General features: G+C 51.7%; 1 protein-coding gene across 1 annotated transcript in view; it reads left to right on the forward strand.

Moving 5' to 3' along the window:
* SAMM50 (SAMM50 sorting and assembly machinery component) overlaps positions 1 to 13,319 on the forward strand; it is a 31,917-nt gene extending 18,598 nt beyond the window's left edge. Inside the window, exons 11-15 of the mRNA XM_070453478.1 lie at positions 94 to 164; positions 1,384 to 1,451; positions 6,188 to 6,334; positions 7,352 to 7,493; positions 13,114 to 13,319. Coding sequence (XP_070309579.1) covers positions 94 to 164; positions 1,384 to 1,451; positions 6,188 to 6,334; positions 7,352 to 7,493; positions 13,114 to 13,159 — 474 coding nt within the window. The 3' untranslated portion in view covers positions 13,160 to 13,319. The remainder of the gene's footprint in view (positions 1 to 93; positions 165 to 1,383; positions 1,452 to 6,187; positions 6,335 to 7,351; positions 7,494 to 13,113) is intronic.
* Positions 13,320 to 21,891: the final 8,572 nt, after the last annotated feature.

Genomic DNA, 21,891 nt, shown 5'->3' on the forward strand with positions numbered 1-21,891 from the left:
GCGACCAGACCTCAGTGCTTTTTCTGTCTGCTGATACTCGTTGGAAGGACAGAAATGCTGGAAGAAAACGGTTGTTTGTTTGTATTTCAATAGGTTTTTTCAGCATCTCTCTGGGGTGGAATGTTGGTTCCCATGGGTGATAAACCATCAAGCATTGCTGATAGGTAAGTAATAACAAATTAACGGGTGGCTTGCAAGTGGTTTCCTTTGGATCTTCCTGGTTGGTTTCTTACAAAAGAGGTTTAGCTATTTAAGAGAACACTTATTTCACATTTTAATTTCGTTTTTATGTTTAAGCTACTTTCAAAATAACCGTATACCTTTATGCTAATTTTTAAAAAGCAAGAAGGATGCAGAAATTATGCAAAATACAGTATATCACAAATTTAATACAGTTGTGTACATAAATTTGTATGTATACACTGTCACACAAATACACATACCCAAAAAATCGACTAACAGGAAGTACCTTTGACCCTGAACAAACGTGAGTTTGATCATGGGGGTCCCCCTATAGGTGGGTATTCTTTAGCAGTGAATACTGCAGCACTGCACGGCGTGGCTGTGGAGGAAGCTTGGGCACAGAGGGCTGACTGCAGGTTATATTTGGATTAACCTCTGGGTTGTTCAAGTGAAAGAAAGTGAAAGTCACTCAGTGGTATCTGACTCTCTACAACCCCATGGACTGTAGCCCACCAGCCTCCTCTGTCCATGGGATTTCCCAGGCAAGAGTACTGGAGTGGGTTGCCATTTCCTTCTCCAGGGGATCTTCCCAACCCAGAGACTGAACCTGGGACTCCTGCATTGCAGGAAGATTCTCTACTGTCAGAGCCACCAGGAAGCCCACGGGTGGTTCACGGATTCACTGTAATCCCAGATGTTAACCCTGCTTGTCAATGATGGGATTGTTCTGTTACTTTTTTAAATGTTTCTCTGTGTTTCTGTAACATATATGGGGCTTCCCTGGTGGCTCCGTGGTAAAGAATCTGCCTGCCAATGCAGGAGACGCAGGTTCGATCCCTGGATCGGGATGATCCACTTGAGAAGGAAATGGCAACCCGCTCCAGTCTTCTTGCCTGGGAAATCCGTGGACAGAGGAGCCTGGTGGGCTACAGTCCATGGGGGTCGCAAAGAGTTGGACAGGACTGAGCGACTAAACGATAACCCGTATGAGCTTTTTTCTTTCCTACTCAAACCGAATATACACTTTTTACTATAAAGAAGTGTCTCCCCACCCCCAGAGCTTGGATTTTAAAGGCGTTCTCCACCCTCTCGCGCATCTCCCGGGTCCTGAAGCGTGCCGCGCGCGGCGACGCGGGCCCCCGCCCTCTGCACTTGCAGTGTGTGCCGGCGGCGGCCTCTGACAGCTCTTTCCTCTCCCAGGTTCTACCTCGGCGGACCCACGAGCGTGCGGGGCTTCAGCATGCACAGCGTCGGGCCACAGAGCGAAGGTCTGTCCTTCCCCAAAATGCACCACGTTGAAAAAAATCGAAGCTACATTTAGATCTCATTTTTGAACATGTTTTTGTTTGTTAAATTACCAAGATGATAGATACTCATGTTTCACCAGCAGAACTGACACCTAACATCCATCACCCAGCAGGCTCGGAAAGGTATTTATTTGTTGAGGAAATGATAGAAAATGAAAAAGTATAGCTAAGCGGAAGGTACACAGGAGTGACCTGTGATCCCTTCGCCTCAAGCTCTGAGCATCGTGTGGTTTAAACTCACATGTCCACGTACACGTGTTGTTTTGTTTGCATACTTGTGTTCTCACCTGTTGCTCCTCCCACCCCCTCAATAACAGTATATGAAAAGATGTTCAGAGGAATAAGTACTTTATCATTTTTTTATGGCTGCTTATTTTATCTCATTGACAGACTACAAATTTTTAAAGTAGTGTACTTTATTTAAAATTTTAAAAATGCATATAGTAAAAGTAAACAATAAACATGCGTTTTTATAAAAAGACTTAGAGAAAATATAGCTAAACATTAGTTATGGTTTTATCTGGGTGATGGAACTGATGAATGATACTTTAGTAAGTTTTTTAAAGTGTGTTTCTGCACTTTCCAAAGTTTTCACACGTTTACATTAAGCTTATTTGTTTACTGAGATATAGTCAGTACAATATTACATACATTTCAGTTGTGCAGCATAGTGATTCATAAAATACCGACTCTATACCCTGTGTAATGGACTTTATTTTTGAGAGTAGTTTTAGGTTTAACAGGAAACTTAGGCAGCAGGGGCAGAGCTCACTGTACGTGCCCGTAGGATCCTTTATCGCCAGCATCCTGTGTTGGTGTGGGACGGTTGTCACGGCTGATGAGCCAGCAGTGAGATGCTGCTGCTGCTAAATGGCTCAGCTGGGTCCCGCTCTGTGCGACCCCGTGGCCTGTAGCCCACCAGGCTCCTCTCTCCATGGGATTCTCCAGGCAAGAAGGCTGGAGCGGGTTGCCATTTCCTTCTGCAGGTATGACATGTCACTTCCAACTGAGCCCCGTGGTTCACGCAGGCGTCCCCTGTCTGTGCTGTGAGGTGTCCGGGTCTTGACAGACGGCTGACGGCATGCTTCTGCTGTTAGGGTATCTCACAGCCTGGTCTCACCCCCGAACGCCCCCTGTCCCCCACCTGTTCGTTCCTCCCTCCCTGCCCCCCCTCGGTCCCTGACGACACTCACCTTTGCTCCCTCCCTGCCCCCCCTCGGTTCCTGAGGGCCGTTGACCTGTACTGCCTCCGTGGTTTTGCCTTTTCCACAGTGTCATATAGATGCAGTCATGCAGTATATGTGCTTTTCATACCGACTATTTTGATGAAGCGATACGCATTTCAGGTTCCTCCGTATTTTTTTTTTCTTTTGGTCAATGTATTTATAAGATTTTTGTTTACGTGTGTGTGTGTGTGTGTGTGTGTGTGTACATACATATATATATGTATATATATTAATTGGAGTATAGTTGATTTATAATATTATATTAGTTTCAGATGTCCAATATAGTGATTCAGTCCTCTGTGTCTTTTCATAGCTTAGATTGCTCATACCTTTTTATCACCAAATAATACTCCCCCCACCGCGTGGCTATTCCACAGGGTGTTTTATCCATTTACCTGTTGAAGGACATCTTGCTTGCAGGACATCCAGTTTTTCACAATTACGAGTAAAGCTGATAGAGATATCTGTGTGTAGTTTTTCTGGATGTGAGATTTTTCAGCTCATTTGGGTAGAAACCAAGGAGTGCAGTTGCTGGCTTGTATGGTAAAATTATGTTTAGCTTTGTAAGAAGATGCCAGACTGTCCTCCAAAATAGCGATACCACTTTGCATTCCCAGCTGCAGTGATTCAGAAAGATAAAAGCCTGATCGTTGTTAAGGCTGCATATTTCACCATCTTGCTACACTGCGACCTTTCTAGACCAAATGCCAAGTGTTAGACGTTTAGACTGTTTTCTTTTTTCTTATTTTAAATAACTATGTGTCAGTGAATAACCTAACTCAATCTTTGTGCTTATCTATAAGCTTTACTATATAACAAAATGTTCTAGGTTGGAATTGCTAGATCAGTGGATTTTGAGTATCCCCAAAGGTTTATATTGTGCTCAAGGAAGCTTGTCTGAATCATAGTCTATCTAGCAGAGTGTGAGCATTCCTGTTTCCGGAACTCTCTCCAGTCCTTGACATTTTATTAGAGAATCGCCATGTGTCATGAAAACCATCATTTAGGTAGGACACGTGTTATTACATTACAAAATAGTCTGTCCTGATTTTCCTAACTTTTTTTAAACATCTTTGTTCCTATTTTATATTACTAAAAATAATGATCATCTATGGAATAAATTTTTGTACAAAATATAATTTATTTCTTTTCATTTGCTTTTAGGATGCTGTTATTAGTCTGTCCTTTTCTTTTGGAAAAGTAACAGTTTCTTTTTTCACTTTAGCGAGTGTTATTTAGTGACTAGATAAAAGTTTTGGAGTCTTCCATTTGCCTGGAAATTAGAACACAGTGATGTTTTATTTAATTACCTATTAAAAGGCCATTGATAAGATTCTGTGAGCAAGGGTGTAAATCGCCATAACTTTTCATGAAAGCAGTTTGACAATATTTATCAAGAGCCTAAGACATATACATACAAGAACTAGAAAGGAATGGCAACTCACTGCAGTATTGATCCCATGGACAGAGGATCCCGGCCGGCTACAGTCTGTAGGGCTCACAAAGAGTTGGACATGACTGAGTGACTTACACACATGGATAAGAGTGCCAAACTGAAAACTGGAAACCCAAATGCCCGCCAGCCGTAGGATAGGCAACTAAATAGTGTGTCTCCACACTGTGGTTTATTACATAGCAACGAGGACGAGCAAGTTCGAGCCACTGATGAGGCGGCCTGAACAAACTTAAGAAACATAAGCCTCCCCCACAAAAAAAGCCAGCCCCAGCAGCTGCATGCTCTGTGATTCCATCTGCGAAGTGTGGCGGCCGGGCAGAGAGCTCTGTACTGTCGGGCGACAGGTGATGGTTGCCCTTGGCGTGGGTGGTGGTGAGAAGGGAGAGCGGGGCCTCCCCAGGGCGCTGCATGCATCTGTTTGTGGTCTGGGTGCTCACTGTATCGTGTGTGTTCTGGGCCTGGAAATTCACTGCATTGTACGCTTAGGGTGTGTGTGTTTTTTGTGTGTATATTATACTTCAAGATGGTTTAAAAACGTGTGTGTGCAGGAAAGCCCTTCACAGGTTAACATCCACTCAAGAAATTCAGCTCCAATCGGACAGTAGTCAGGGGGAGGTCATTGCACTGGGCTCCCCTGGTGGCTCAGTCGGTAAAGAACCAGCCTCCGGTGCAGGAGACTGCCTGCAGGAGACCAGTCAGGTTCAAGCTCTGGCCCAGAAGATCCCCTGGAGAAGGAGATGGCAATCCACTCCATTATTCTTGCTTGGGAAATCTCATGGACAAAGGAGCCTGGTGGGCTACAGACTATGGGGTCAAAGACTCAGACATGACTTAGTGACTGAACCACAGGTCATTGCTTTATGGTCCATATCTGTGATTATTCAGGCATCAAAATCACATTTTCAAAGAATAAGAAATATTAGAGGAAAGTGCTGATAGTACAGTAAATAAAAAAAAAATCAGGACTGAAAGATATTTATATATATACTTAGATTTTATTTTCTTATTTAATGTTTGTTTGTAATTCACTAAAAGGAAGGACACCAGGATGTTAGCTGGTTTTCTCTTAATGGTAGAAATCAAAGGAGAATTTCCTTTTTTATTCTCCCATGATGAGAATAAAATAGGTTATTTAAGGAAAGAGAGGAACACTTGCTGGGAAATGAAAAGCAGGCCTGGCTGACCTCCTGCTGTCCGTCCACTGTTTCCTGTAGAACTTCAGTATTGACAGGGCGAGGAGACGCTAGAGTCTCTTAAGTGAACGAGCAGTTCATCCCTCGAGGTTAATCTTGGAGACAACCTGTAGTTTTCTTTGTCATGGTTGGGTCATTTTGTGTTTAAGGAGACAGGCACTTTATGAATAGTATTTGGTAACAAATTCAGAAGGTTTTGTTGTTGTTTTAGTGTTGTGGCTATTTGTAGTTGAAATAGTTGGGACATGTGTAGAAGTAATCTGTATTATTATGCATTATGTAAACAAAGAAAACCCCAAGTGGTCGTGAACCTTTCAGAACATGCCTCTTCTATGAAGACGTTGAGCTGGGACAGCGTCCTGGTATGGGGAGAGCAGGCCGCCTGTACCTTTGGTTTAACAGTGGATCTGACCATTTCCAGAAACTGCAGAGACATTTTCTACATTTTGTCTCTCTGTAGTGCAGTCTCGAAATTTCTGCAGAATAATGCATTTCATTTGCCAGGCAACAATGATCTAGTCATCTGCAGTTGCGGAGAAAGCAATTTCCATTAGTTCACTTGTTTCATTCTAAGCATTTCACAGATATGATCAATTACTGGTTTCATTGTTTCCTAAGTGATGTATTAGCTTTTTTTTTTCCCAGTTAAAGCAAGTTATAAAACAAACAGAGAGAAAAGGAAAGATTATTTAAAAGGAGGTGTGGCCTTGGGCACGGAGTGTGTCCTGATCGCAGCACACCCCTCGCTCTTGTTCATGGTGGGCCTTCGAGGTGGTCTTGAACCTGTGACCTCGTTTTGACCTGTGCTCCTTCCTTGCCTAGGTGACTACCTGGGCGGGGAAGCCTACTGGGCCGGCGGGCTGCACCTCTACACCCCGTTACCCTTCCGGCCCGGCCAGGGCGGCTTTGGCGAGCTCTTCAGGACACACTTCTTCCTCAACGCAGGGAACCTCTGCAACCTTAACTACGGTAAGACGCGGACTCTCTAGCGGCCGGTCGGCACACCTGACCTTACATTTAAAAGCACAGGACTTGAGTAGGTGTCCGTCTCCTTTAGACCGTGGTGCTCAGTTGCCTCTGACTGTTTGGACTGTAGCCCGCCAGGCTCCTCTGTCCAGGGGATTTTCCAGGCAAGAATACTGGAGTGGGTTGCCCCTTCCCTCTCCAGGGGATCTGCCCGACTCAGGGGTCGGTCGAACCCTCGTCCCTTGTGTCTGCTGCACTGGCAGGCGGATTCTTTACTACTGAGCCACCTGGGCAGCCCCTGGTTTAGACTATGTCATCTTTAAATGTACAAGCCGTGTCTTGAAGGAGAAGACGGTAACCCACTCTAGTATTCTTGCCGGGACAGTCCACAGACTGAGGAGCCCGGCTACAGTCCATAGGGTCACAAAGAGCCGGACGCGGCTGAGCATGCACGCACATGCTCGCCTCGGATGCCTACAACATCTGATACAATGCCGAGTAAAGCTATCAGTCAAATGACTGAAACATGGGTGACAAATCATCTGGTGCTCTCTTGCCAAAAAAAAATGTATTTATTCAGCAAACATTTCTCGAGCAGCGACTCTGTGCCAGCTGTTGAGGCTGCAGAGCCGGTCTCTTCCTCTCGGAGCTCAGGGCTGGGCGAGGGGCACAGACGTATCCAGCAGCAGGGGCGTGGGAGGTGTCTGGGAACCAAGGCTTGGAGTCGGGCTTCCTGGGTGCCCAGGGGATAGGGGAAATGCCATCCTGGGCAAGGGGACCAGAACGCGCCAGGCCCAGAACGTCAAGAGGGCCTGCGTCCTCCTGGGGCGGCGAGGCGGGCGGTCCCCAGCCCTGTCTTGGGTGTGGACCTAGTGTCACTTTCCTTCATTCTCCTCGAAGAGAGCGACCTGGCTCTCAAGATGACTGGAGGCCACGTGGAGAGGGAGAGCCGGGGCTGTCCGCAGACAGCGTGTGGGGGGCCACGTGCGGTTGGTCACGCCCCATCCCCTCTCTTTTCAGGCGAGGGCCCCAAAGCCCACATTCGGAAGCTGGCTGAGTGCATCCGCTGGTCCTACGGGGCGGGCATCGTCCTCAGGCTGGGCAACATCGCACGGCTTGAGCTCAACTACTGCGTCCCTATGGGCGTGCAGCGTGGGGACAGGTAGGTGTGGGGGGCCTGTCAACAGGCACGTGGCACTCTCCCGTCACCGTACTCTGCTTTGGACCTGCTTCATCACTGGCGTCACTGAGTCAGTGGACAGGAGTTTGAGCAGACTCGGGGAGGTCATGAAGGACAGGGAAGCCTGGCGTGCTGTAGTCCATGGGGTCGCAGAGTCAGACACGACTCAGCAACGGCAGTCACTTCACCAACAGCCTTTAAGATTCAAGACTTTAGGAGAAATGGAGTAGTTGGCAAAGGAGTAAAAATACAGGGATTTTTCTCCGCGGGTTTTTTCTTTCCATTCGGTTTGGAGGACAGGCTGTGGTGTGTCCTCGTCCCCCCCACCCCCCACGCTGTTTGCACTTGTTGCCAAATAGTGGGAGCTCCCCGCCCAGGCGGCCTGGCTGGAGGCAGCGGCCGGCGCTGCTGGTCCGTGCTGAGGGGTGTGAGGACCTTGCAGGCCGGGAGCCTGAAAGGCTGGGGTGGGTGCAGCTCTGCTCCCGTCACAGAAGACGCATCCTCCAGAGTCTTCTCTGGGCAGCAGGGGAACCGACTGTCTGGCCTTTTCTCCAGCCGTCATTGATTTGTGCTGAAGAGGAAATTGACCCCGTTTCTTAAAGTGTTTGGTGTGCGTTTTAGAAAGTTCAAGAAGCCCAGAGGTATTGTCATGATAGTTTGTAATACCACGGACTGGCAGCTTAGGGAGCAGACGTGGATTCCTCACCGTCTGGGGGCTGGGAAGTCTGGGGTCATGATGCTGGCAGGTTGGGTTCATGGCCCAGGGTGCCCTTCCTTGGCGGCTGGCACCTTCTCACTGTGTCCTCACTGTGGACAGAGCAAGCTGTCTGGTGTCTCTTCTCACAGGGACGCTGAGCCCACCAAGGACCCCGTCTCAGCTAAGCTCCCTCGTCTGTGGTGACTGGATCACCTCCCCAGACCCCATCACGTGGGCCTTGGGTTCGGGCCCTAGCTTGTGTGGGTGGGGAGGCCACGTGTTTCTGTTAACCTCTGAGTATCTTCACACGCACGCTTTTCAGGAGTCTTGACGGCTGTGTGTGTTTCTCCTCGTCACTCTGCCTGTGCTCCGCCGTGATGCTGAGTCATCATCGCCCAGGCATCCAGCGCCGAGCTGTGGTCCGCGATGGTGGAGGGGGCCCCGTGCCGCCTCGGCTCCCTCTGTCTTTTCACGCTGAGTGCTGGGTGACGGTGTTCTGGGAGGAGCCGCGTCAGGGACCTTTTCACAAGGCTGTGCTCATAGCTGCGGGCCCGCATCCATCTCCCGAGTCCCCTGTGGCCGTCGGCCCAGTGCAGTTTGCCCTGCTTGTCTCGCCGGAAGGCTGAGTCGTGCCAGGGCCGCCCGTGCTGTCAAACCCTTCCTCCGCGCGCCCTTGTGGGTCTGCGGCTCTGACCATGGTCAACGCCCCTCCACGCCTTGCCTGTTCTCGGCACGGAGCAGAGCCGAGGAGGGTCTGGGTGTTCGGGCTGGGTGTGCTCTGAGGCCCAGCAGCCCAGGCTCGGAGCTCAGCTCAGCCACTGTGTGGCCCGGGGTGAGTGGCGTAACCGTTCGGGTCTGTTTTCACAGCTAGAGGATGGGCGCTAGTGGTAGTGATCGCCCTGCCGGTTTGGGGGCCGGGTGAGTGAACGCCCGTGCATGTGCAGAGCTGTGTCTGGTGTGTTGTCAGCAGGGCTGGTTGTTGCTCATGCTGCTGTCACTGGTGCACTCGCCTGGCCTGCTGCTCCCGTGGGAAGCTCACCAGGTGCCCCCCGCTCCCTCCCTGTCTGCAGTGTGCCCAGGCCTGCCGCCTGGCTCACTGTGATGGAGACACATAACAGAGATGGGTGATGTGTCCTGATTTCAGGGAGAGTGCAGCGTGGGGGTCAGGCAGTTTGCCTAGAGCCGGGCTTGTGCGCTAGGTGATGTCTTAGCTGCCTGCCACAGACGTGTGGACCCGGGGCTCCCTGGCGTAACACCCAGGTGCTCATTGAATCCTTGCAGGGAAGGGCCAAGGTGCGGTGCTGACCCTGCGCCCGCCCTGGGATGGAGTCACAGAGAACCATCCAAGCCGGCGCTTCTCAAGCCGTATTTGCCTGTGTGGGCAGGACGATGGTGTGTATGTCCGTCAGGGGTGCCAGGGAGCGCCAGCCCACTGAGGCCAGAGTGCGTGCCGTTCCCTGTGCCCCCGATCCCAGCGGAGGAGGCCAGCACCCAGCCACCCGCTCAGAGACCCCTGCGGTGAGGCTGGGCTGCCCCCACACCGCGAGCAGAAAGTGGGCAGAGATGAGAATCCTGTGTCTCTCGCACGTCTCCTCGTTCACAGTTTCATTCGCTACCAGCTTCTCTGCCTCAGAGAGTACCCAGGCTGTTTCCATGATGATTGTTTGCTGGAGATTGACCGTGTTTAATATTAGTCCTGATCACACAAGTGAATAGGTTATAAATGTTTCTTGTTGCAGGGGAGCCTGGACACGCGGGTAGGGTTTTTGCTGTAGCTCTACGGTCTGTTTCACCGTGACTATCAGCCGCGGCGGAGTGGCCGAGGCCCCTCGACTGGCTGCGCTGCGGGTGGGCTGCTGGACCAGTCCCTGCCTGTCCCCTGGACGTGTGACCTGGGCCCGCCCTGCTGGCTCTGGGGAGGCCTCTGGTCCTTCCGACCAAAAGTGTGGTTGCAGTGTCCTCGGGAGCCACTGGGTGTCGCTGTGCTCCCAGAATCCGAGGCTCTGGGGGAGCCCTGCTGGGTCCACTCTCCTTGCAGACTCTGCAAGGAGCGGGCGTGTTCCCCTCTCCCCTCTGCTTGCTCTCTTCAGGTGAAATTTGAAAAATGTAGTTCAGATATTAACGTCAGATGTGCGTTCCCAAAGGAGGGAGCAGGCCACGCACTGGATGTTTAGAGACCAGGATGCAAGGACGCGCTTCACCCCCCGGGCCGCGGCCGGTCCATTTTGGGGTCTCAGTGGTTGCAGCGCTTGCTGTCGTGCATGGCATCCCTGTGCAGGGGGGCTCTCACCAGTGAGCGTGTGGCTCCGTCTGAAGTCTTGTCGTCTGAACTGGAAGTTGTTCGATCTTCGTTTCTAAAATCAGGCAGCTGGCAGGACGGGGAATTGTGTGTGTGCAGATCATCCAGAGAAACCACCCCCCACCCCCGAGTTAATGCAGTCACTCTGTAGTTAGGATCTCAGACCTTTACAGAAATGGAAATGGTTGTGAAACGTTTGGTGCGTTTTGTACCAGAGGTGACGTAGGGCGCCGTTGTCTCTGCGCTCTGATGTGACCACTCCGTGTCCTGCTGATGGTGGTCCCTGGAGACCCGCTAGGGACTAAGGTGTCTCTGCCTGGCGGGGGGCAGCGTGTGGTCAGTAACGGAGGAGGACAGGAGAGGGGTCACGGTGGCTGCTGAGGGCGTGAGAGACTTCTGGAAAGACAGCTGGAGCCAAGGGGTGGATGCAGGAGATGCCTGCGGGTGCCAGCTCACACCCCTTCTGCAGGGGCAGAAGCGAGGCATGGTGCGGCCCTTGATGCTGGGCAGGGCCTGAGTTCGGGCACTCTCGTCCCCTCTCATCTCCTCGGGTCTTTTCCCCTCGGGCACGCTCCAGGGTCTCTGAGTTCTGGCCCTCCTCAGCCTGCCTCCTGCTGACTTGCCCATGCAGATCCAGGCCCGGGGCCTGCAGGAGGAGGATGAGAGCCTGATGCTGGGGGACCCTGCTGGGCCTGAGACCCAGCAGGAGGGGCGACTGAAGACACGGGGGACTTTTCTGAGGCGCCTCCTGAGTTACAAGCTTACAAGTTACAGGGGACACAGAACAGGATAACAGGCGTTTGGTGAGGCCGTCTCCACGCCCCTGGCATCAGAGACACTGTTCTGGCTGTGTGTAGCGGGTATCTTTCCTGAGACACGTTTATACGGTCTCTGAACATGAATGTGCGCTTGTAAAGTTGTGTAATCTGTTTATATAGTGCAAGTAAACGAGCCTTTATTGGAATGCCTGCTTGTTTCTGAGCCGTATAAACCTAGGACTTGACTTATTTTTATCCTGTAGCCTATTTTCAGACCTTTTCCTAAATAGTGAATGTAGGCATTGGGCCCCCTTTTATGGACCCGAAAATATAAAAGGTAAAAAGACACACTGTTCAGATCTCAGCAGAGTTAAGCTGTGCAGACAGTCCCGGCCCTGATTGTGGCTCTTTGCCACTTGAGCACGGCGGTGAGGGTTACTCAGGGTCACGTGGGGGCTAGGCTGTGGCTGTCCCTTCCGGTCAGGTGACCTCTGCTGATGCCGTCGGTCAGTGAGCACCCTGACCCTGCAGGCGGTCAGTGGCAACAGCAGCGGTTCTCTGTCTCGAGTCTCTTAATTCATCAGGTTATTTTGTCCTCCCACTCACGGTCAGGCTGAAAACCACTTTCTGTCAGCTTTCCTGCATCTTAAGTTCTAAGGGCGGGGAAGGAGGAGGGCACAGGTGTTGTGACAGTGAAACATCGGCCTTCCTCTGAATGAGGGAGCTGTTCTCGTCCAGCTTTTCTGGGAACTGTCAGAACTTGCAAAAACACACCGTGTTCCACAAACACATTGTCATCAGCTGCTGGTTGGGGTTCGGAACTCCGCTTTCACTGGAAGCTCCTGCTTCCTGAGGTTGTGACCCCAGGACCGTACATCCCTGGCCCTGCCCCTGAGCCCGGCCAGCAGGTGGGCCATGCGGGAGACCACCCTCCATCCTGGGGGGCAGTTCGTGGCCTGGTGGGCACTGCCATCACTGGGGGGGTCCCAGGAACACACCTCAGCCGGTGATCCTCAGCCTGCGTACTGCGTGCGGCCGGGCAGGGGCCCAGCTGTCATGGACACGGCCACGCCCTCGGGCATGCGTGCGTCTGGGCGTGGAGCTCGACTCCCAGGACCCTGCCATGACCACAGCCACCTCCCCGCTGCTCAGCCCCCTTGCTCATCTGAACTCGGGCCCGGGGGCCTGTCAGCTGGTGATCAACAGCGCACAGAAGGGAACCTGCGGAATTTCAGCGGGTGGCAGATGCTGCAACCCATGTGACCTCCCGCGTCCTTCCTTTCCTGAGAGAGGAGCCGGCTACAACGAGGTGGTCCGGGCAAACCCTGCGGGGCTGTGGATTCTGCTGTTGCCACAGGCCCCTGGGACTCTTCTGGGTTCTGCCCTCCTCCCGGCTCCCTCCCCGACCTCCCTGTGTTGCCCTGATAGCCTTAGAAATAAACAAAGCTTCCCCCACAGCCCGCGCCTCCACCGCCCCCATCAGAGTTTTGTTGTTGGTGACTATTTCTTTCCTAGGTCCTTCTGTTGTCTCCACTTGGGTCAGGACTGGGGAAACAGGAGTAGAGGAGGAAGCAGGGCGTGGGGATTTGAGTCTCCCGTTTCGTTCCCTCGTCCATCCTCCAAAGGCTGGCCCTTAAAACGAGCCGAGGCGGGAGCGGCCAGGGCCAGCGGGCGAGGCTGGGCAGCCAGGAGGAGGAGAGAGGCGAGCAGGAGGGCCCGGGCCTCCTGAGAGGCAGGGCTGCCGGGCCTCGTGTTTGAGACCTGCGCGTCTGCAGCCGATGTGCGGGGCGAGCAGGGCAGACCCGAGCGCTGACTTCCTGCCTTAAGAGAAAGCACTTTGTTTTCCAGGATCTGTGACGGCGTCCAGTTCGGAGCTGGGATCAGGTTCCTGTAGCGGATGCAGAGCGTCCTCCGGCCCCCCCAGCAGCAGCTCCAGGACGCGGGCAGCAGTGAGGTTCTCGGGGCCACATTCTCTCTCTCCAGATAAACATGTTTCATGGATCCTTCGACTGCAGTCCTTGTTGAAACCATGTCAATAAATTTTCAAAGATAAATCCTTGGCCGTGTCGTGGATGAGATTTCCTTTCCGAGGCTCCACGTGCTGCTCCACACCTGAGGGCCAGGTCAGGTGGCCTTGTGTGCGCTCCTTCATGCGGGCCACACGGGTGGGAGGGCCTGGCAGACGTCTCCCGATTCCCCTTTCCTCCCGGACTCTTCGGGTCTCGGTGCTCAGTTCCCACAGGTCAGGTGACATCAGCAGTGGCATGGCTGTTTGCAGACTGTAAAGCGGCATTAGAAAGCGTTATCATCATCATCACCGTGCTTCCCTGCTGGCTCCGTGGTAAAGGATCTGCCTCCAGTGCAGGAGATGCGGTTCCACCCCTGGGTCGGGAAGATCCCCTGGAGGAGGAAATGGCACCCCCTCCAGTATTCTTGCCTGGAGAATCCCATGGACAGAGGAGCCTGGCGGGCTACAGTCCATGGGGTCGCAAAGAGTCAGACAGGACTGAGTGGCTGACAGCTCTCATTTTTATCATTATTTTTTGGCGGATGGACTGGAGTGGTCCATTTGGGCTGTTTATCCCTCAGACTCTCCCGGCGGCGATGGGCCTTCTCCATGAAGCCATCTGCAGAGCTGGCCGCTGGGGGGCGTGCGTGCTCTGACTCGATGCCGGCTAAGAAGGCACCGTGTTGGCAGGGCTGCAGGCTCAGGGTCATCTCAGCCAGCATCAGCGCCCTGCGAGGAAGAACCAGCCTGACAGGGAGGCAGGGAGGGAGGGCGTGTTCTCGGGAGGGAGGCGCGGCCGCCTCGTTAATGCTGACGCGTGAATCCGCTTCCCGCGCTGCTCTAACAAAGCACTGCAGACCTAGAGGCTCAGCGCGGCACAGAGCCGTCCCCCTGCAGTCCGGACGCCGGGAGTCCAAAATGGGTCTCGCTGGCCTGAAACCAGGGTGTCCGCAGGGCCACGTGCCCTGGAGGATCCAGGGGAGGGCCAGTTTCTTGACCTTTCCCAGGTTCCCGAGGCGCCCACGATCCCTGGCTGATGGCCCCTTCCTGTGTCTTCAAAGCCGCGGCTCAGTCTTGCGTCTCCCTCTGACTCTTTGCCTCGTCTCTGGGCCCCTGTGAGTCCTGGGCCCACCTGGACACTCCAGGCTGGTCTGATGTTACCATCAGGTGGTCAGCAGCCCCGGTTCTTCCGCAATCTAATAATGCCCCCGGCCACACTGAGTCAGATCCCTACAGGTTCCAGGAGTTAGAACATGGGCATCTTTGGGGGACCGTTATCCTGCCTAACACACCTCGTGTCTATCTCTCAAAGTAATATTTTAGAGCAGATTTAATTAGCTACATGAGAAGAAAGTTTTAACAATTTAAACCTCCTCTGATTTCTTCTAAAAATGGTGCCCTGTAAAAATGTCCAGGGGTGCAGGTGATGCCCCAGAGGGCCTTAGCCAGAGAGCTTTCCTATTGGAATCCCTCCCCACCCGCACCCCCGGCTGGGGCTCAGTGCCCTTCAGCTTCATCCTCCCGTTACCGGGTTTATATCCCTGCCAAGGGCACCCGAGTCCAGGGACCCACCTGCGCTCAGGCCTCTGAGGCCTGTCTCACCCTCACTGCCCACGTGAACTATGGAGATTTTGCAGAGGATAAGTAAGGAGAAAATTTTACCTCTCTTAATAGTTGGGGACTTGGGAGAATATGCTTCCCCCCCCTCCCCCCGCGTTGCTTTATTGTTTCCAGTTTCACATTGATACATTTGGCAAAATAAACCCACAGTACAGCACTGTTGTGTTCCAGGCTGCAAATTAGGAACAGTAAAAATCCAGGGAACCCAGACTCTCAGACTCCGTGACCTTTGTGAATTCCTCTCCTACTCAGGTGGCGAATCCAAAAAGAAGTCACTTTTGAAACTGTGCCTCTTTAATCACGCAGGGCGGGGTCACCTCAGGTCGCCAGCCCGGTGCTTAGTGAAAGCGCGGCAGGTCAGCTGTCTGCCCGGTCAAGAGCCGGGTTTCAGCGGCAAACACCCTTCTCAGGCTGCTGCATCACGGGGTGGAATGGAAACGGTGGAGACACAGGGTAAGATCAGAATTCTGTCCCTTCGCGGTGGGGTTCAGTGGGCAGACCGGAGTAGGAAGCCAGGAGCCCTTCACAAAGTGCTGTCCGTGGAAGACCAGAGCCCAGGCTGGTTCACCGTGGGCTTAGTGTCATAGCTACTGTTTAGAGCGAAAGGTGTCATAAAAATGAGCGTGGAGAGCACCACCTTGCCTCCTCTGCGAGGCTCTGTGGCTACGCCTCCCACCTTGTGGGATCTTAGTTCCCCGACCAGGGATCGAACCCGCGCCCCCTGCTCGGCAGTGAAAGCACCGAGTTCTAGCCACTGGACCACAAGGGGATTCCCTTTCCATCTTGATTTGACTTCATTTTCCTCTAAATACCTGAGTGTTTGGGATTATACCAGGGTTCAATATTTGTTCAATCAGGCTTTCACGTCACTCTGCAAAGGACTGGGCCAAGACGCGAAGCCTTCCGTGTCTTCATTCTGAAGGGGAACGCTGATGTCCCCCTTGCTGGAAACCTGCTGGGCCAGTCACCTTGGCATGTGTGACAAGCTAGCCTCAGCAAAGATAGTTGTTGCAAAGCCTACACAAGAAAACCTGTCCGTGATGCGTCCTGTCGCCCGTTACCATGACCTTGTGGCGGTCTCTGCCCTCACACTCTGACCTTTTACACAAGTCTCATCAGCCACGTGCTCCCCGAGCTGAGCCACCAGCCTCTCATGTCCTGTCCCCCTCCCCGCCCCCCGTCTGTTTTCCGCAAGGCTTTTACTATCCGAGGAGGAAACAGGCTGAGCTACCAAGGGTCTCAGCCACTGGAGCAAAGGCCAGTCAAGCAGGCCCTGCTGACGAAGATCAGGCCACACTTCCCCTTGGTTTGATTCCAGCGTAGACCCTGCACTTTTGACATCTTCCTCATACCCGCACAGCTCCCGAAGCTAAGAATTCTCTTTAGCTTGTGAATTTGCTTCTTTAAGACCAGATAAACCTACCACCTTTGGGATAATTAGATGTGCTCAAATGCACTGTGTGGTTTAGTCGCTCAGTTGTGTCCAACTCTTTGTGACCCCATGAGCCGCAGCACACCAGGCCTCCCTGTCCATCACCAACTCCCAGAGCTTACTCAAACTTGTGTCCATTGAGTCAGTGATGCCCATCCATCCATATCCTCTGTCGTCCCCTCCTCCTCCTGCCTTCAATCTTTCCCAGCCTCAGGGTCTTTTCCAAGGAGTCAGTTCTTCGCATCAGGTGGCCAAAGTGCTGGAGCTTCAGCTTCAGCATTAGGTTAAAGGTCACCAAAGAGGAGTGGATGCCTTAGTCTAGAACAAAAAGCAGAGAGCTGCATTTGAAGGAAAATGAAATGTTTAAAATCAGGTGCCTGGGGACCTGCTGAGGTGGTGCAGTGGCGAAGACTCTGTGTTCCCAATGCAGGGGGCTGGGGTTTGATTCCTGATCGGGGAACTAGATCCCACGTGGTGCAATTAAGAGCTCACATGTCACAGCTAAAGATCCCACAAGCCACAACAAAGCTTGACCATCCCACATGCTGCAACTGAGACCCGGCACAGCCAAAAATAAAAATAAATTAGGTGGCTGTACCCAAGATTTCCATTTCTAGCTTCTCTAAAGGAGTGGTTCTGGCGACAAGAAGTCTTCCTTGCTGTGAGCAGCAGAGGGCAGGGGCTGGGAGTGGTTCTCCCTCCGCGCCTGGATTGTCTCCACCCCTGGGGGCCTGGGGGCCCCGTGTGGCTGTGTTAGCGCCTATGTGGTTCCTGCTGTGGGCCCATCAGAAGTGGGAGCACCTGAGCATGTCCGGGGAGGAGGCACGGAAGGTGGATAACCACGGGCCCCACGGCATGATGCTGCTCTGGTCCTTCGGGCTCTTCAGCAGACCCACCCCCTGCTTCCCTCTGGCTGCAGCCCTCTCTGTCAAAGGACAGGATTTGGGATTGGTCCCTTCCGGTGCTGGATGCCGGGTCCCAGGGATGCTGCCTGTGGGTTTTCTAGTTCTTTGTGCCCCTGTGTAACTGACAGCTGACGTGTAACACCATCGACTGCTTTGCCTGTGTGTGAACGTTAGATTCAGGGAGAAAGCAGTGGGTACTTTGTGATTCAGACTGGACTCGAACTCCAGCCCTGCCCCCAGCCAGAATCAGCATTTTCTAAACCAAATGATGCTTACCCAGAAATTCTCTCCCAAGCCATCAGTACCGCTTCATGAAATACTTACATAGTCAATGAACTCCACGAACAACCACTTATTGGACTGGTTTTAAAAGCTTGTTTACAGTACCACCATTTAATCTCAGGGACAATAAGTAAATATTGCCTCTGTTATCTTTTTACTGGTCTCTTCTGATGATTGTATACAACAGCATTTCTCAAATTTTTTGGCCCTTGGACTCCTTAGCCCAGCCAAAAATTATGGAGGACCCTCCAAAGAGCTTTTGTTTATGTAGGTGGATATGAATACTTACTGAACTGGAAATTAAAACAAAATTTTGAAAAATATAATTCATTTAAAAATAACAAACCCATTGCTTGCTAACGTACATAACATTTTATGGGGGAAAAAGACTATTTCAAAAAAAATAGAGTGAAAAGAGTGGCATTGTTTTGCAGTTTTGCAAATCTCTTTATTAGGTGTCTTCAAAAACACTTGGATTCTTATATCTGCTTCTGCATCAATCTCTTGCACTTGAAGTGGTTTAAGTATGTAAGAAACTCTAACCTCGTATAGATAGGTATTTGGAAAAGAGGAGAGTATCTTTTTAAAATCTTCATTGTGGGGCATGGACTTAATTGCTTCTCAAGCATGTGGAATCTTCATGCTCCTGCTGGGATCAAACCCCCGTCCCCTGCATTGGAAAGCAGATTCTTAACCTCTGGACCACCAAGGAAGTCCTTAGAGGTGGTTATTTTAATAGTCTTTTCAGATGACTTGACTGAATGTTCTTTGATAATTCACCAAAGCTCAACAAGTGATGGTTTTTCAAAGGTTCATTGCCAGTTGGAATCTGAAATCACATCAGTGACTTCTGACACTGTTACATCAAATCCATGGGTCCATCTGGTGCTGTGACGGGGTCTGCTACCCAGGCACGATTTTGTAGCATCAAACATTGGTCATTTGGGAAATACTGGCCCACAAAGTTGTGCAAATCTTCCAAATACCGACACATGGCATGATTATGCAAAATTAAAAGATCACGTTCATTCATGTCACCACCGAGCTCATCAGAAAAATCTTGTAAGTATTGCGAAGCTGCCAAGCTCACGGTGGTAGATACAAGTTTCACCCAAGTTCCAATTTTCACATGAAAGCTCCCATGCTCTCCGTGGCAGCAAATTCTGTTAATTGCTTCCCTTGAAGCCTACTTCATTCATTTTCAAGGAAACATCTGCCAAGTAACCCGGCTGAATAACCCCAGGTCGTCAGTCATTCCTTAAGTAACAATGATTGACACCCCGTGGGAAGAGTGACTGGATTCCCCCAGCCCAGCCACTTAGCTCTTCCCTGAGACAGATTTGCCTCTGTGCCCCGTGTCAGCACACAGAATGTTAAAGGGATGGAATTTAATGAAATCCAGTGTTTCTGCCACACCAAGGATGTTCTCCAGTGAACCTGGCATTTTTGCTTCAGTCCCCAGGGTGTAAGATACAGTGACCTCGAGTGCGGGCTGGGGCTCAGCCTTCCCCCGGGTCCAGACCCCAGCGCTTGTACCCACTGTCATGCTTGCCTGAGTGCAGATGTCACCCCAGTGAACTGAATCACCAAGTAACAGCTTTCTTGTTGTTCAGTCACTAAGTCGTGTCTGACTCTTTACAACCCCATGAACTGAAGGCACGCAGGGCTTCCCTGTCCTTCACTGTCTCCCAGAGGTTCCTCAAACTCATGTCCATGGAGTCGGTGATGCCATCCAACCATCTCATCCTCTGTTGCCCTCTTCTCCTCTTGCCCTCAATGTTTCCCAGCATCAGGGTCCTTTCCAATTAAGTGGGCTCTTCACATCAGGTGGCCAAAGTATTGGAGCTCCAACTTCAGCATCAGTCCTTCCAGTGAATATTCAAGGTTGATTTCCTTTAGGATTGACTGGTTTGATCTCCTTGCAGTCCAAGGGACTCTCAAGAGTCTTCTCCAACAGTACATTTCAAAGCATCAATTCTTTGGCACTCAGCCTTCTTTATGGTCCAATTCTCATATCTATACACGACTACTGGAAAAACCATACCTTTGACTATATGAATCTTTGTTGACATCTTAGTGGGCTTCCCTTGTGGCTCAGCTGGTAAAGAATCCTCCTGCAATGTGAGAGACCTGGTTTTGATCCTTGGCTTGGGAAGATCCCCTGGAGAAGGGAAAGGCTCCCCACTCCAGTATTCTGGCCTGGAGAATTCCATGGACTGTACAGTCTGGGGTCGTATAGTCCATGGGGTCACATAGTCGGACACGACTGAGCGACTCTCACTCACTCACTATTGTTATTATAAAAATTGCTTTGACCTTGCAAACCCTCTGAAAGTCTCAGGGGCCCCCAGGGTCCCATGGACCACATTGAAAACCCCTTATCTATCATCATCCAAAGCAAGTTATTTCAGGGACTTCCCTGGCGGTTCAGTGGTCAGGACTTCAGGCTTCCACTGCAGGGCAGGGAGCACAGGTTCCAACCCTGGTTAAGGAGCTAAGATCCTGCCAGCCATGAGTTGCGGCCCCCCAGACAAACAAACAAACAAAAACGTCATCTCAGCCGGCAGAGAGCCTCCCCAGAAAGTGATCCATATTTGCACTGGAGCAGTTGTGAAACGACCAGAGTAATTTCTAGAGTACTTGTGAGGGCTCCGTGTGGATCTGAGTAAGAAGGGACTCTGTCTTTGCTGAGGGACAAGCTGGGAATTAAAAACCCTCCCTTTATTACCAGATATGAACCATGTTCCCCTCCGTGCACTCACAATTCTGTGAAATGGGGCTGATGGAACCTCTGTGTTGCAGGAAGTGTATGTGGAGGGCCTGGCACACAGTAGGGGCTGAGACCCGTGATCCCCATTGGGGTGGGTGGGAGTAGGAATGAGGATGGAGTGGGTGGGCTTTAGCTTGGATTGCAAATACCATCCAGAGCGTGCTGTGAGCAGGGGAGAAATTTTGAGTCTTTCCTGAATTATCACCTGGGCATACCGTGAAGAGAAAAGATTGGTTTAAATTTGGAGTAAAATGTAGGCATGTTTTACGTTTACACTCACACATGTGGGTCTGAGAAGTGAACCGTGGGAAGCCATCTCGACTCTGCTTTCCTGGGGTCAAACCAGCCACCGTGAAGCACAGAAGATGCTCTGCCAGAGGGCCTGATGGTCACCTTGATGTCCCCAAGTCTGGTTGTGATTCTACATGGCGTTTTCCTGATGAGTAAATTACTGGATTCCTTTGCCAAATCATTAGATAACTTTAAAGAACAAAGACTGTTAGTGCAAAAGAGGACTCAGCATTATCCTGCTGGGGAAATAAACAGTAATCATTTTTGAGACGAACGTACATTCTATGAATCTGGATCAACTATGAAAATTGCAGCCTCTCTACCCAGTTTTTCCTCCTTTTCCATCAATCCGTTTCTAACAAGGGAAGCATTTTCTACTCTGTCACTAGATAGATGGGCTTGGTCAATTAAAATATTCCGACTTCGTCTGGCTGAGATAATAGCCAGCCTGGCTTCATCCATCATGTGAAATAGAAGGTGACCTCCCTAGACTGAGTCAGCGACCCAAGTACAACGGCTTCAATCTTATTATCATACCCAGAAATTACCGCTCATCTAAACGTGATTTCCCTGAAACACTAAGCAGGCAGAGCCATGGCTGGAAGTATTAGAACACAAAATCAGGAGACCGTGGCGTGAGTTGACATTGAACATGTAGGGGTAAAAGTGGACATGCTGTCCTTAATGGGGGGACGTGCTGAGACCCGACGGGGTGAGACTCCCAGCTGCTGCTCTAGGAAAGATGAGGTCGCATTCGTCCTCAAGCTTGCATGCACAGCCCTCACCTGAGCACCGGCACGAACCAGCTGCAGTGGCCAGGCCAGGACCGAGCCACCTGGACTCTGACCCTTCCCATCCCTGCGGCCTCAGCTCTGCGCTCGGCCTCGCCTCCTGTCTGTCTGAAAACAGCCTCCTCTGGCCCTTCCGGGTGTGGGGAACAGGAAAAGCTCACGCTCAGGAGCCAGGAGCCAGAGGCTTTGAATCCTCACTTCCTCTGTTCTTTGCTCATTCACTCAACACAGTGCTTGGAGCTGGGCTCCGCGTAGGAGTGCAAGGGGCCTCCCCCCAACTGCAACCTGTAATCCATCCACCCGGCCTCCTTATTTATCCCCAAAGACCCCTGGGCCTCTTGTGTCTGCTTATCCCTCATCCCCATCCCAGGTGCCCACTCCCCCCAGTCATTTCCAGTGACCTTTAGCTGCCAGCCGCCGGTCCTCCTTTCTGCAGGGCCTGCCCCTCGCCCTCTCTGAGACTCAGCTCCCCCTCAGTCTTGTGGTCCCACCGACCCCCTGCCCCCACCACCTGGGGGAAGCCCGGG

Source organism: Odocoileus virginianus, chromosome 23 (genome assembly GCF_023699985.2).
Source record: "Odocoileus virginianus isolate 20LAN1187 ecotype Illinois chromosome 23, Ovbor_1.2, whole genome shotgun sequence".
In the NCBI taxonomy this organism is placed as follows: domain Eukaryota; kingdom Metazoa; phylum Chordata; class Mammalia; order Artiodactyla; family Cervidae; genus Odocoileus; species Odocoileus virginianus.